This window comes from Mobula birostris, chromosome 4, assembly GCF_030028105.1.
Source record: "Mobula birostris isolate sMobBir1 chromosome 4, sMobBir1.hap1, whole genome shotgun sequence".
NCBI classification, from domain to species: Eukaryota; Metazoa; Chordata; class Chondrichthyes; order Myliobatiformes; family Myliobatidae; genus Mobula; species Mobula birostris.
The window spans coordinates 116049469-116065336 of NC_092373.1; the positions used below are offsets into that span (position 1 = coordinate 116049469).

General features: G+C 42.1%; 1 protein-coding gene across 2 annotated transcripts in view; it reads left to right on the top strand.

Moving 5' to 3' along the window:
- The window catches only part of acox3 (acyl-CoA oxidase 3, pristanoyl), a 167058-nt gene that overhangs the window by 115783 nt on the left and 35407 nt on the right, over window positions 1-15868 (top strand). For both annotated transcript variants that reach the window (XM_072255944.1, XM_072255945.1), the window contains exon 14: window positions 5287-5402. In XM_072255944.1, the coding sequence (XP_072112045.1) occupies window positions 5287-5402 (116 nt within the window). The remainder of the gene's footprint in view (window positions 1-5286; window positions 5403-15868) is intronic.

Below are 15868 nucleotides of genomic sequence, written 5' to 3' on the forward strand. Positions count from 1 at the left end.
AAGAAATAATTTTCTGAATTTTAGGCTATGTTTATGTTTACAATTCTATTCTACTCATTTTTTATTTACTTTATCAACTTAAAGCCACAAATAGAAAGGTTGTGGGTGGTGGTAATAATCTTCTGGGGTGTATATATTTCAATGCTAGGAGTATTGCGGGGAAGGCAGACGAGTTGAGGGCGTGGATTGACACATGGAATTATGACGTTATGGCAATACAGGAAAGGTATGGCCACATTAGTGGGGTTGTATTACAGACCACCCAATAGTCAGCGAGAATTAGAGGAGCAAATCTGCAGAGAGATAGCAGGCAACTGCAGGAAACATAAAGTTGTGGTGGTAGGGGATTTTAATTTTCCACATATTGATTGGGACTCCCATACTGTTAGGGGTCTAGATGGGTTAGAGTTTGTAGAATGTGTTCAGGAAAGTTTTCTAAATCAATATATAGAGGTACCAACTAGAGGGGATGCAATATTAGATCTCCTATTAGGAAATGAGTTAGGAAAAGTGACGGAAGTGTGTGTAGGGGAGCACTTTGGTTTCAGTGATCATAACACCATTAGTTTCAACTTGATCATGGATAAAAGTAGATCTGGTCCTAAGGTTGAGGTTCTAAACTGGAAGAAGGCCAAATTTGAAGAAATGAGAAAGGATCTAAAAAGCGTGGATTGGGACAGGTTGTTCTCTGGCAAGGATGTGATCAGTAAGTGGGAAGCCTTCAAAGGAGAAATTTTGAGAGTGCAGAGCTTGTATGTTCCTGTCAGGATTAAAGGCAAAGTGAATAAGAATAAGGAACCTTGGTTCTCAAGGGATATTGCAACTCTGATAAAGAAGAAGAGAGAGTTGTATGACATGTATAGGAAACAGGGAGTAAATAAGGTGCTTGAGGAGTATAAAAAGTGCAAGAAAATACTTAAGAAGGAAATCAGGAGGGCTAAAAGAAGACATGAGGTTGCCTTGGCAGTCAAAGTGAAGGATAGTCCAAAGAGCTTTTACAGGTATATTAAGAGTGAAAGGATTGTAAGGGATAAAATTGCTCCTCTTGAAGATCAGAGTCGTCGACTATGTGCGGAACCGAAAAAAGTGGGGGAGATCTTAAATGGGTTTTTTGTGTCTTTATTTACTAAGGAACCCGGCATGAAGTCTATGGAATTAAGGGAAACAAGTAGTGAAATCTTGGAAACTGTACAGATTGAAAAGGAGGAGGTGCTTGCTATCTTGAGGCAAATTAAAGTGGATAAATCCCCAGGACCTGACAGGGTATTCCCTCGGACCTTGAAGGAGACTAGTGTTGAAATTGCAGGGGCCCTGGCAAATATATTTAAAATGTCGGTGTCTACTGGTAAAGTGCCGGAGGATTGAAGAATGGCTCACGTTGTTCCGTTGTTTAAAAAAGGATCGAAAAGTAATCCGGGAAATTATAGGCCAGTAAGTTTGACATCGGTAGTGGAGGGAGTACTAAGAGACACAATCTACAAGCAATTGGATAGACAGGTACTGATTAGGGAGAGTCAACATGGCTTTGTGCGTGGTAGGTCATGTTTGACCAATCTATTGGAGTTTTTCGAGGAGGTTACCAGGAAAGTGGATGAGGGGAAGGCAGTGGATGTTGTCTACATGGACTTCAGTAAGGCCTTTGACAAGGTCCCGCATGGGAGGTTAGTTAGGAAAATTCAGTCACTAGGTATACATGGAGAGGTGGTAAATTGAATTAGACATTGGCTCAATGGAAGAAGCCAAAGAGTGGTAGCAGAGGATTGCTTCTCAGAGTGGAAGCCTGTGACTAGTGGTGTGCCACAGGGATCAGTGCTGGGTCCATTGTTATTTGTCATCTATATCAATGATCTGGATGATAATGTGGTAAAATGGATCAGCAAATTTGCTGATGATACAAAGATTGGAGGTGTAGTGGACAGTCAGGAAGGTTTTCAAAGCTTGCAGAGGGATTTGGACCAGCTGGAAAAATGGGCTGAAAAATGGCAGGTGGAGTTTAATACAGACAAGTGTGAGGTATTGCAGTTTGGAAGGACAAACCAAGGTAGAACATACTGGGTAAATGGTAAGGCACTGAGGAGTGCAGTAGAACAGAGGGATCAGGGAATACAGATACAAAATTTCCTAAAAGTGGCGTCATAGGTAGATAGGGTCGTAAGGAGAGCTTTTGGTACATTGGCCTTTATTAATCAAAGTATTGAGTATAAGAGCTGGAATGTTATGATGTGGTTGTATAAGGCATTGGTGATGCCGAATCTGGAGTATTGTGTTCAGTTTTGGTCACCAAATTACAGGAAGGATATTAATAGGGTTGAAAGAGTGCAGAGAAGGTTTACAAGGCTGTTGCTGGGACTTGAGAAACTCAGTTACAGAGAAAGGTTGAATAGATTAAGACTTTATTCCCTGGAGCGTAGAAGAATAAGGGGAGATTTGATAGAGGTATATAAAATTATGATGGGTATAGATAGAGTGAATGCAAGCAGGCTTTTTTCACTGAGGCAAGGGGAGAAAAAAACCAGAGGACATGGGTTAAGGGTGAAGGGGGAAAATTTTAAAGGGAACATTGAGGGGGTGGTCTTCTTCACACAGAGAGTGGTGGGAGTGTGTGGAATGTGCTGCCAGACAAAGTGGTACATGCAGGTTCTTTTGTAACATTTAAGAATAAATTGGACAGATACACGGATGGGAGGTGTATGGAGGGATATGGCCCGTGTGCAGGTCAGTGGGACTAGGCAGAAAATGGTTCGGCACAGCCAAGAAGGGCCAAAAGGACTGTTTCTGTGCTGTAGTTTTTCTATGGTTTCTATGGTTTCTAAATAAAGATCAAAATGGAGCTAATGTAGCTTAAACGTGTTTCAGAGTTTGTTAATCACATTCAAATTGGTCTTCATCCATTCTTAAAGCACTAAACTGACGCTATATTTAGCCTTAAAGGCTATGTGTGGCCCAGGCAAAGGTTGTTATAGTGGTGACATTTCCCCTTATCATATTGTTTGTTTATTTTTTTATTGATTGATTAGTCCCTTCCAGTCCTTTGAGCTGTGCCACCAAGCAATCCCCCGATTTAATCCCAGCCTAATCACAGGACAATTTACGATGACTGATTAAACTACCAACCGGTACATCTTTGGACTGTGGGAGGAAACTGGAGCACCCGGAGGAAACCCATACAGTCACAGGGAGAACATACAAACTCCTTACAGGGAGCATTGGGGGCTGAACCCAGATCATCTGTACTGTAAAGCATTGTGTTAACCACCATGCTACCATGCCACCCTTATTGTGATTTTTCACCAATGTTATTTTTATTAAAACACTGCCTTAATGCTTCCTAATGGCTGCAGTATGTTTAACTCGCAACATTTGCGAACTGAACTCGAGGAAGCAAAGCAAACGGTTACGGTATGTTTTCCATGCAGACATTGTATAATACCTTAAGGATAATGGAGACAAAGGGAAACCATGGAGAGGAAATGGGGACAGTGTGGATTTGCGGGATTAGGCATGTGACGGCCTGGCCTGATAGGCTGTCATGCCAGAAATGTCACTGTGAGGCACAAGACCTATAAGGAACCAGTGACTGAAACATCTTGCTCTGAAGTGAAATCTCTAGTCTACTTGTGATCTCTCAGTGTTGCCCGTGTACACAGTGCAGGGCAGAAATGTGGTTGTGGCGGAACCCTTGGCAGGAACCTTTTAGCTTGCGTCTGGAAGGTGACCTGCTGAAGAAATTGGTGCCCCTTCTGTTGTCCCTCATTGTTGGTACAATTTCTGTCACGAAGGCACGCATGATTGTTGTCTACATTGATGTCATCAAGTGTGAAAGTAAAGCTAAGTAAACAGCATCTTCACTTAGACAAATAATGCCACGCTGGAGGTCTCCCAGTCCCTTAAACAATAAGCAGGATTTACACTGGATATGGGCACATAAATATTAAAACATTCATAAATACTCATTGCACATACTTAATTACCCCTTCAATAGAACGGATTGCTCGGCCATTTTTAGAAAGCATTTTAAAGAGAACCACATTTACATGAGTGTGGAGTTACGTTGTGGCCTGGTTGAGAAAAGGGTGATGCATCTTTGTCCCTGAAGGTCACTAGCAAACCAGCCAGGTTTTAATGATGACTTTAAAAACAAGAAAGTCTGCAGGATGCTGGAAATCCAAAGCAAAGCACATAAAATGCTGGAGGAACTCAGCAGGTCATGCAGCATCCATGGAAATGAAAGAAAAAACAACTGGCATTTCAGGACTGGAAAGGAAAAGGGAATGACAATTTAATGACAACTTGGTAGTCTTGTGGTCATCATTGCCAACAATCGCTGTTTTTTCAATTCCATTGGATTTACTAAGCGAATCAAATTCCACAGCTGCTATATTGGGATATGTGCTTTTTTTTAGATTATTGGTTGGGATCTCCAGTAACAACTATTGCACCACCACCACCATATACTTTCACTTACCTACTTTGTGGCATCATTGATAATATTTCATCCAGGAAACAGAGTTTAAGCATCAGCTTCTTTCCCTTTTAATATTTTCCTTAATGTATATGGAGGTAAGAGAAATGGGGAGAAATTAGTTTAAAATGAGTGGAATAGTTATTATTAAATCAATACTTGCTCAAACAAAAGATGATTATTCTAACCAGAGATCAAACTATTGGGTTATGTAAAACATAATTCAGTCTAAAAGGGAAGAGTCAATACACTGATTGCAACATTGCTTCTCATCTCTGATACACATACAAGCAAATTATGACTGCTTCTTAATGTCCATGATTGCAACTGAATTGACCAACTCAGTTCTGCCTCAACAGTGAAAGAAAATGCATCAAACGTAACAGAAGGCAAAGACACACTCTTGAATCAGAGAGCAGAAAATTAGAAATGTCAAAATGAAAGTGTGCAGTGGGTTACTTCACTCTTAATTGGAGCATTTAAGATATATTCTATGATCATTTCTAGCGGACAGCCCTTCGTGTATATTCTTGCAGAGTCTACTTTAAGCTTTGCTGGAATTTAGTTTAAAACCATTGTGTCACTCTGTCACTCTACACTGGGGATTCCCAGTCTGGGATCTGTCGATCCCTCGGTTAATGATGGGGGCGGGGGGGGGGGGGGCGGGTCCATGGCATAAAAAAGTTGGGAACCCCTGCTCCACACTTAGAAAATATCTAAAGTAAGGAATTATGGAAGAAAATTATAGTTCAAGCTCCAATGAAGGAAAGCCAGGCCTTCACTGGGGAATGTTGTTTCCTAAATGATTTACACTTTTCTTTCAGTTGCATTGGCGGCATACAAATGGCTAGTCTGCTATCTATTACGCGAGAGCTGCATAAAACTAGATGATGAAAGGAATTCAGGAAAATCGGACTTTGAGTGCAGAAACAACTGTCAGGTAAATGATTCTCAGGAGCAAATTATTAAAGTGATTAGTCCAGAACTGTGGTTTGGTAATTGTTAAACATTATCGCATCTATTTATTGTTTGATTGCTCTTACATATTGATTGATGTTATCATCTGCTACTCAACCACAGTATTATCCAGCAATCAGTAAAATTGTCAGTTGTTAATATTCACAGAACAGTTTCATGTTATGCAGCAATATGCAATCATGTCGTGAAAAAATACTTCCTTTAGATGAAAATCATGGAGTAATAAGGAATGGAAAAAGGCCCTTAGACTCAGCTCAACTGTGTCAACTATGGTGCCCACCAAACTAGTTGTATTTGGCCAATACCCCTCTAAACTCCTCTATGTACTTATCCAGTTTTACTCTACCTGCCTCAACTACTCTCTCTGGAAGCTCCTCACATGGTAGAGGGTGGGGGGTGGAGTTCAGTGGTTCTGCTGGCACGGGCGGAGGTGGGGGAGGTTGATGCTGCTTGTGCGAAGGAGGGGGCTTTGTTGCATCAGATTTCTTTGTTTTGTGGATGTCTGTGAAGAGGATGAATTTCAGGTTGTTTACTGTATAGATACTCTGATATTAAGTGTACCTTTGAATATTATTCCTATAGCTGCCTCACCCCCTCCCTCCATCCCTCAACCACTCTCTCTCTCTGTACCTGCTTCACCCCCTCCCTCCCTCCATTCCTCAACTACTCTCTCTATACCTGCCTCACCCCCTCCGCCCTCCATTCCTCAACCACTCTCTCTCTCTCTGTACCTGCCTCACCCCCTCCCTCCCTCCATCCTTCAACCACTCTCTCTCTGTACCTGCCTCACCCCCTCCCTCCCTCCATTCCTCAACCACTCTCTGGAAGCTCATTTCATAAACGTACCACTCCCTGCATGAAGAAGTTGCCCCTCAATTTCTTTCAAATTTTTCACCTCTCACCTTAAGCCTCTTCCCTGTGCCCTTTCCCTTGGAAAAAACAGAGTGCGTTCACCCTTTCTCTGTCCCTTATAATTTCATGTACCTCTGTGTACATTCTTTGTGCACTTTCTCTGGTGTCTGTTCTCATTAAGATGTGGAAATGGTTCATATTTTCATCATAGGTTGGTAGTGGAGTTTTGTTGTGCAAAAGTAAGCCCTTTCTCTGATGTGCTTTAGTGAATGAGGTGATCACAATGAAATTCAGCACCACCTTCAGTGCACCAAAACATACCTTGGCCTCCCGAGGAAAGCACATTTGAAGAACCTGGCACAAGATTTATGGGCTAATGTGCAACCATGATGCATCTGTGCCATGGAGTAGTGACAGGAGACACAGCAAAGCACTGGAGAAATAACACCGGTGCTATCTCCGCATAACCTTTAAATCCATTGTGAAAATAAATGAACTATAATTTACACCTTCTTCCAAGTCAATTCTCACAGCAACTCCATGGTATCTGCAGATAAACAAAAGAGAAGACTCGGCGGTGTTCTCAAAGTTTCTTTGAAATAGCGTAACATCAATACTCGTTTTGGGAATTCCTGGTCTGTAACCCTTCAAATGAAAGATAAGCATTCAGGATGTGATTGACAGTCCATTTGTCAGGAGTCCAGAGTTCAGAGGCCCAGCATAGCTAATGGAAGATGGGCACCACTTCCAAACCAATCCATCTGCCCATCCATTCAAGGACTTCCTGTGTGTGTCTGCAGGTCCCACCTCAGTTTAATCAGCTTCTGCAGAACCCCAGGAAATGATTGGGAGCAATTCCTCCACAATCTTGAAAGAGAACCCGAGGAAAGGATTTATTGTTATTCAGTCCAAAAATCATTTTAAGTGCAGGATTTAAATACAAGTGTGCCAGGTAAACTTTCAAGGTGATCCACAAGTTATTACACAGTTCACAAAGAACATTCATGCCCAAGCTTGGCGTAGCAGCTAGGTCGTTGAAGGAATTCATCGTTGATCATTTGCACCTTTGTGCAAGTATATTGGCAGCTGACTGGACTTTGCACAAGAGATTTTGCAGATCATGCAGATCCAGAGCAACACACACAGAATGCTGGAGGAACTTAGTAGATCAGGCAGCGTCTGTGGAAAAGAATAAACAGTCGATATTTCAGGCTGAGACCCTTCATCAGCACTGGAAAGGAAGGGAGAAGATGCCTGAATAATAAAGTGGGGTGGGAGGGGAGGATGGATAACTAGCTAGAAGGTGATAGGTAAAGCCGGGTGGGAGAGGAGAGTGGACTATGGGAGAAAGGGAAAGAGGAGGGGCACCAGGGGAGGTGAAGGGCAGTTGGGGAGAAGAGATTAGAGGCCAGGGTGGGGAATAGAAGAAGAGGGAAGGAGTGAGTTGTTGATGTAGAAAGGAGGCTTGCACTATTGGTTCAGTAACATGAGTTTTAAACTCAGCAAAACAGCCGAGAATTTCTGGTGGAAGAAGCTGTCCTGGAGCCTTGTTTTTGCGGCATTGAAGGAGATGCTGTTTTCTTGACACCACTGTGTCAGAAAGATAACTTCTTCCCTGTAGGCCACCTCATTACTGTTTGAGATGAGGCCAATCAATGTAGTGTCATCAGCAAATTTAATTAGCAGATTAGAGCTGTGGGTGGCGACGCAGTCATGGGCATACAGGAAGTAAAGGAGGGGACTTGGTACACAGCCCTGAGGGTCACCTGTGTTGAGGGGCAGAGGTGAAGGAGCCCACTCTTACCACCTGCCGGTGATCTGACGGCAAGTCCAGGATCCAGCTGCACAAGGCAGGGTGAATGCTGATGTCTCTGAGTTTCTTGTCGAGCCTGAGGAAGGAATTATGGTGTTGAACGCTGAACTGTAGGCCAAGAATAGCATTCTCACATTAACATCCTTCTTCTCCAGATGTGTAAGGACAGTGTGTAGAGCTGTGGTTATTGCGTCGTCTGTCGATCGGTTGTGTCGGTGGGCAAATTGTAGGGGGTCCAGTTTGGGTGGTAGCATGCTGCAGATGAAGTCCTTGACCAGCCTCTCAAAGCATTTGCTTATTATTTATCTCATTACTCAGGGAATTGGACTTCCAGTTCACCTTACATAAATGTATATACCTTACTGAGATATTACCACATTCACTTTTCCTCTGAGGAAAACGTGTCCAGCTGGGGCAATCCTTCCTCTTAGCTAAGTCTCTACAGGTCATGCTACATCTTCATAAATCCGATCAACAACTTTCCCACTGTAAACATGTCCTTCCTGTAGTGTGGCCCTGCAAGTATTTATAAAGTTATAGTGTGACCTTCCTACTAGTGCATTCCACGCTTTGGCCAGTGACGACAAATTTCTTAACCAGTTTGACTACGAATCTGTCTACCTTCAAGGATCTGTGCTCATGCATTCCAAGGTCTGTCTATTCTTCAACACATTTTGTATCCTACCATTTAAATATATACTCTGTTTCCTCATTTGATTTTTCCACACTTATCCTTCACTGTATCAAAGTAACATTTTTACATATATCCTGTAACCTGTTTATTGATGTCTTGTTCCTCCCTCATCGGCAGCATGGTATCACCTGCAGTCAAGTTCTGTGTTGAGATGGAAACTTATCCTGCTGCTTTTCAAGCAGACGCTGGTGTTTTTGTGTGAGTATTCAAAGAGCTCGGCAAGTTGTTGAACAATATATTACAAAATTTACTGAATCATTAATGACTGGAGTATTTTTCCTTGCTGAGGTGCAAGCAGGAGAATTGTTCTCTGAAGACCCTTAGTGGATATGCTCTCCTTCTGAGAGACCTTCTCCTCTCTTTCCTTCCTCTCGTGCAGTGAAGGTTCATCCTGCTTTTCGTGTCCCCTGTTGTATTCCACGAAATGTCCACCAAAGCATCTATATCTGGTAGCAACTGTATTCTGCAAAGGTCATGGTTTGGACCATCTCCTTCAGCTATTGTCATGTAATTCTGTGAAGATTTTAGCAAAAAAGCACCAAGCACTAACTGGCCTGAGGTAAAAATCATTCAGCAGCGATCAACAATTACACATAAATTTTCAGAAACACATTAATATCTAGTGTCCAAAGTACAGGCACCACATAACTCAGCTTTGCAGCTCCCTGTCTCATTCCTTTTAACAAGAGCCTTACTTTACAAACTCCATGCAAAACCATATTTGGTCTTGTTATCTGGAGCCTGTCTATTTGTGTGTTTCCACTCAGAAGTCTCTGGGCAGTTGTAGGAACAATGACAGACGGGTCCTATCATTTTCTGCGATGTATCAGAATGCATCTAGGACTTTATACAAGTCAAAAATACTCAATAGCCATTTATAAATAATTAAACAACTTGTTTTTTTTAATTTTAAAATTACTTCAGGATTCCCTCACATCTTCATCTACCTGAATTAGATGCAGGAGTTTATTTTACAGACTGTGTACCTTGGACCAGGGGGTCCAGATGCTCAGGCCCACATGTGGGAAGATCTCAGATATATCTCATTATGCTTTTGCCATGGTGCCTTGAATAATTTGTTCTGCTGTGTTATTGAACTTGAACTCATGGCAGACAAATACATACTTCCATCTAGTGGTTTTGAAACATTTAATCCATCTTGTTATCTGTCTGCAGCTCTGTGTTTCTTTCCATTAGTTCATGAATTTTGAACATTATCAGCTCAAGTATGATTTTAATATATCTAGAAGGGTGGTAAGGGCCACTTTCTTTTTTTGAAGCATTGCAAGAATTATAGTGAATGTGCGACTACAACTAGTGTGTTTAAGAATATGCACCCAGAAACTCTCCCATATATCCAAGTGTGATTGTGTACTTTACCAGTATTTGCATTTCCACGCATCTCCCGACCTTATCCCTCCAGGTAGTAACGCTTATATGCTGCTGAAGGATGGCTGATGAGGTCATCAGTGAACCTGAAAGCCACAGTCGTTGAAGAAGTGAATACTTAAGCCGACAAATGGGATGAACAAAAAGAAATCTTTAACCTTGTATTGTACACATAAATTACACAGATGAATTTTCCTAATGTTTTGATGTACTGTCCCTTTCCTGTTGAAGTCCTGCCCATCAAATAATTAAATTGTGAACTTCCCCAGCAAGTTTTGCAAATCTGATAGTACCATCAAAAATTGGATCAAAAGATCACAGTTACACAGAAGGCAGTCACCATAGGAGACTTAACAGGTCCTTGTGTTGGGTTTTGCAATTCTAAAACTTAAAACTAATTGAAAGAAAATCAAGGGAGCCCAAGGGACGAGTGTAAACTTCGTTTTTACTTTTAGCGATGTGGTGGTGTAGTGACATATGCCATTCATGTACTTTCCAGTCATGCCATCCACTCCATAATGGATTATTTAAACAAAGAATGCTTAATCATATATATTATATATATATATATGCAGTATAATAGATAATATATCTATGATACAGACATCCATAGCATAGTAAATTTTTAAGTTATCCCATTCAGGCCTAAAGATTTAATGGCTGTGGAGAATTTCTTTCTCTTTGGGAGTAATAACTTTCCTGACAAAGAGAGTCGCCTGCGGCAGTAAAGGAATCTCAGGGTCTGGGGCCTCTTCTGTGGTGGTTGTGGGAGTTGACTTTGGGGCTGCAGAGTAAGGTTCTGACAGCCCAAAATGCCCTTCTTCTCTAACAATTGACTCTGCACTCCTCAACTGATTGATGTGTCATCTCCACATGACATCAAGCACAATCTCCACTTGTGCAGGAGAGTGGAACAGTTCTATCCTTAATCTTGCCAAGTACCCACTGTACCTCTGTACCCCCTCAGCAACACCGCTTGACCAGGAGTGAAACATCGGACCTCCTTGTTTGAGGAGCACTCAGCTTGTCTCAGCACTTTGTCCTCCATATTCCTTCTGAGACTGGGATTGTGAGATCCAAGCATGAGTGCAAGGGTTGTTGGTTGTGGAGCGTGCTGCATTGTGAAATGCAAGGAGGAAACTGGTGAGCTTCTGATTCAGTGTCAGCACTTCTATGATTAGTTGTCCCCTTACAATTCTGTCCTTCAAGAAACAGAGCCCATCTCTGCATTCATGCCGCTGTTATTAGTGAAACACACTTCTGTGGATTGAAAATGGACACCAGTAGATGTTGGTCATCAGTAATGACGATGAACTCTCTCCCATATAAATACTGGTTGAAACATCTTACACACCAAACCAGACTTGAGACCTCACTGTCAACCTGTGTGTAAGTTTTCTCTGCAGTGGTAAGGGAATGTAATGCACAAAGCCTATGAGGTGTTCACTTCCATCACAGGCAAGCTTCACTGAATGATGTGAATCATTATGTGTGAGTTCAGCGCCTGGCATCACCATTTCCTTTATCCTTTGGATAGACACCTCACACTGCTTTGTCCATTGCCATTTCTTTCCGATCTGTAGTAATGAGTTCAAGGGGTGGAGCACTAGTCAAGTTTTGCAGGAACCTGCTATAGTAATTGAAGTATCCTAAAAAGGACTACAACTGTAACAGCCTTGCAGCATCCACCATTGCTTGAATTTTTCTAGCCTGCTTGTGCATCAATAAGGTGACCACAGTATGTGATGCTTGGTTTAAAGATCTCGCACTTGTTGTGCTGTGCTTTGAGCTCTGAATCTTCGAATCTTTTTAAGACTGTCGTAAGAATTTGGAGACGTTCCTTGTCATCCTTACTGGTAACAGTGATGTCATCCAGGTAACACTGTCCAGACAGACTTGCAGCACCTGGTCCATAGCTTTATGTCAGAGTGTAGGTTAGGTGTAGATGCTACCCCTCACAGACCCACTCTTGGCTGCTGGGACCACTGGCATTTGCCCATGGGCTCCACTCAACCTTGGAAAGAATTCCTTCAGCCTCCATGTGATCCAGCTCACTGGATACCTTATCATGAATGGTAAAAGGAACTGGACCGGCTTTGTAAAACTTTGGTGTGGCATTTTCATTTAACGCTATCTTACCCTTCATATGTTTGAGTTTTCCAACGCCATCCTTGAACACTGCTGTGGCAGCATCCAGTACCTTTCTGAATTCACTGTCAGTTGACTCAGTAGCAAAGGATGTGGCATGCCAATGGTACAGGGATCTCCAATCAAGTTGTCACAACCTATCATGGCCCCACAATGCTGCTCCTCCTGTTTTTACCACATACAAGCCCGATGTGGCTTGTTGGTTGTTGCATTTCACTGTTACGAATTGGAGTTATTTTTCTTCACTTTAAGTTCATAGTTGGGTATCTGCAGGCTTTAGTTCAGTATCTTTGAAATGTCATTCAAATACATTTTGTGGAATGACTAAAATAGCCAAGCCAGTGTCCAATTCCATTATAATTAATTTCCCATTCATTTTGGTGTAAGCTATATTGCTTGCATGCTGTTAGGTTTCATGTTTAAATCTCAAGGCTATTCAGTCCTGTGTCACTCTCATCATTATCAGATTTTTCATCAACATCATGCAGACTACTGCTCTTTTTGAAACTGCAACTCGACTTTTTATCTTTTTTTTTTCCCTGTGCAGTCCACTTATTCTTGTCTGTCCAACACGCTCTTGGTACGTGCCCTACCTTGTTGCATTTTCTGCAAGTTTCACCTTTGAGCCTGCATTGGTTTGGTGTAAGTGAGCCCCTGTCACAACGTTAACAGAATTTATTCAGCCAGGCCGATTTTTGTTTAAGACGTTGCAATTTTGTTCACACTCACTTTCATTCCTGACTGCAACTCATTTGTATCTCTGTCTGCTGTTCCATTGATACAGCAGTTTCAACTGCTCTTTTCATTGTAAGTTGTGCTTCAGTTAGCAGCCATTTTGAATGTTTTCTTGTAGGGTTCCACAAACTAAATGATCTCATAGTACATCACTAAGCCCATCACCAAACTGACACTGCTCAGCCTGTACCTCTTCCTATAGATGCTGCTTTGCCTGCTGCATTCACCAGCAATTTTTATGTGTTCTGCTCAGCCAACTTCTTCAATTCATCACTGAGATGGACTCTCCTTCCTTTTGATTCCACTTATGAAACCCAAAGCATTCTGCAGTCAGCAATGGTTTTGGTTCTAAATGTTCCTGCATTACTTCCATGACGTCAGCAAAGCTGATTTCAGCCGGTTTGGTTGGAGCACTTGAATTTCTAAGCAAACTATACACCTTTAAAACCAACACACTCAACAAAACTGACATTCACTTTTCATTAGCTATTTCATTTGCTTCAAACTACTGCTCAATCTGCTCAGTATACTATATCCAGTTATCTCTTGTGCAGTCAAACGCATCTGTTTTCCTTGTAGCCAGCCATTTCTGCATTTTTTTATTTATTATCACTCAGTACTCACTGTTCAGGAACCTGTGAATTTGTCTGCCTCTTGCCTTTTTTTTAAACTGGACTGTCTCCGTGACCTTGTTGCAGTGTACAAATTTTTAAGGGGCTTGACAAGAAGAGCAGATGCAGAGCTGATGTCTCCCTTATTAAGGTGTCTAGTACCAAGGATCATATCCACAACATAAAGTTTCAGCTTTTCAGGGCAGTGAGGGGGAGAAATATGTTCATCAGTCTTTAGAATTTTCTATCCATAAGCAACACTGGGCTCAATCAATGAGTATATTGAGAGATAAATGGATTTTTAGATACTAAAGGAACCAAAGGACTTGCCATTAGTTTGGCTGGTGACAGCCCAGTAAAAGATAAATAATGATCTTATTAAATAGGAAAGCAGACACAAAGGTTTGAAAGGCCTACTCCAACCTCGATTTATTATGTTGTATTCATTTCCATGGGACGTTCTCTCCATCAGTCACTTTCTGCTACGGTTCATCATAAGACCATAAGATATAGGAGCAGAAGTAGGCTATTCGGCCCATCAAGTCTGCTCCGCCATTCAATCATGGGCTGTTCCAATTCTTCCAGTCATCCCCACTCCCCTGCTTTCACCCCATACCCTATGATACCCTGGCTAATCAAGAACCTATCTATCTCTGCCTTAAATGCACCCAATGACTTGGCCTTCACAGCCACACGTGGCAACAAATTTCACAGATTTATCAGCCTCTGACTGAAGTAATTTCTCCACATCTCAGTTCTAAAAGGACAACCTTCAATTCTGAAGTCCTGCCCTCTTGTCCTGGAATCCCCTACCATGGGAAATAACTTTGCCATATCTAGTCTGTTTAGGCCTTTTAACATTTGGAATGTTTCTATGAGATTCCCCCCTCATTCTCCTGAACTCCAGGGAATACAGCCCAAGAGCTGCCAGACGTTCCTCATACGGTAACCCTTTCATTCCTGGAATCATTCTAGTGAATCTTCTCTGAACCCTCTCCAATTTCAGTTTATTCCTTCTTAAATAAGGAGCCCAAAACTGCACACACTACTCCAAGTGTGGTCTCACAAGTGCTTTATAGAGCCTCAGCATCACATCCCTGCTCTTATATTCTATACCTCTAGAAATGAATGCCAACATTGCATTTGCCTTCTTCACTACCGACTCAATGTGGAGGTTAACCTTTAGGGTATCTTGCACAAGGATTCCCAAGTCCTTTTGCATCTGTGCATTTTGAATTCTCTGCCCATCTAAATAATAGTCTGCCCGTTTATTTCTTCCACCAAAGTGCATGACCGTACACTTCCAACATTGTATTTCATTTGCCACTTCTTTGCCCATTCCCCTAAACTATGTAAGTCTCTCTGCAGGCTCTCTGTTTTCTCAACACTAACCGCTCCTCCACCTATCTTTGTATCATCTGCAAATTTAGCCACAAATCCATTAATCCCATAGTCCAAATCATTGACATACGTCGTAAAAAGCAGTAGTCCCAATACTGACCCCTGTGGAACTCCACTGGTAACCAGCAGCCAGCCAGAATAGGATCCCTTTATTCCCGCTCTCTGTTTTCTGCTGACCAGGCAATTCTCCACCCACACTTGTAACTTCCCTGTAATTCCATGGGCTCTTATCTTGCTAAGTAGCCTTATGTGCAACACCTTGTCAAATGCCTTCTGAAAATCCAAGTACACCACGCCTACTGCAAACCCTTTGTGTACCCTGCTTGCAGTTTCCTCAAAGAATTGCAGTAGGTTTGTCAGGCAGGATTCTCCTTTCAGGAAACCATGCTGGCTTTGGCCTATCTTGTCATGTGCCTCCAGGTACTCCGTAATCGCACCCTTAACAATCAATTCCAACAACTTCCCAACCACTGATGTCAGGCTAACAGGTCTATAGTTTCCTTTCTGCTGCCTCCCACCCTTCTTAAATAGCGGAGTAACATTTGCAATTTTCCAGTCATTCGGTACAATGCCAGAATCTATCGATTTCTTGAAAGATCATCGTTAATGCCTCCGCCATCTCTCCAGAGTGGTGTTTCTTCCCAGAAGCTTTCCCCACATCTAATGAGGTCATTGACTGCTATTAGTAAAATAGCAAACAAAGTTAGATCAAAAGGCCTTTGACAACGTGCCGCACATGGGGCTGCTAAACAAGGTTAAGAGCCCATGACATCACAGGAAATATG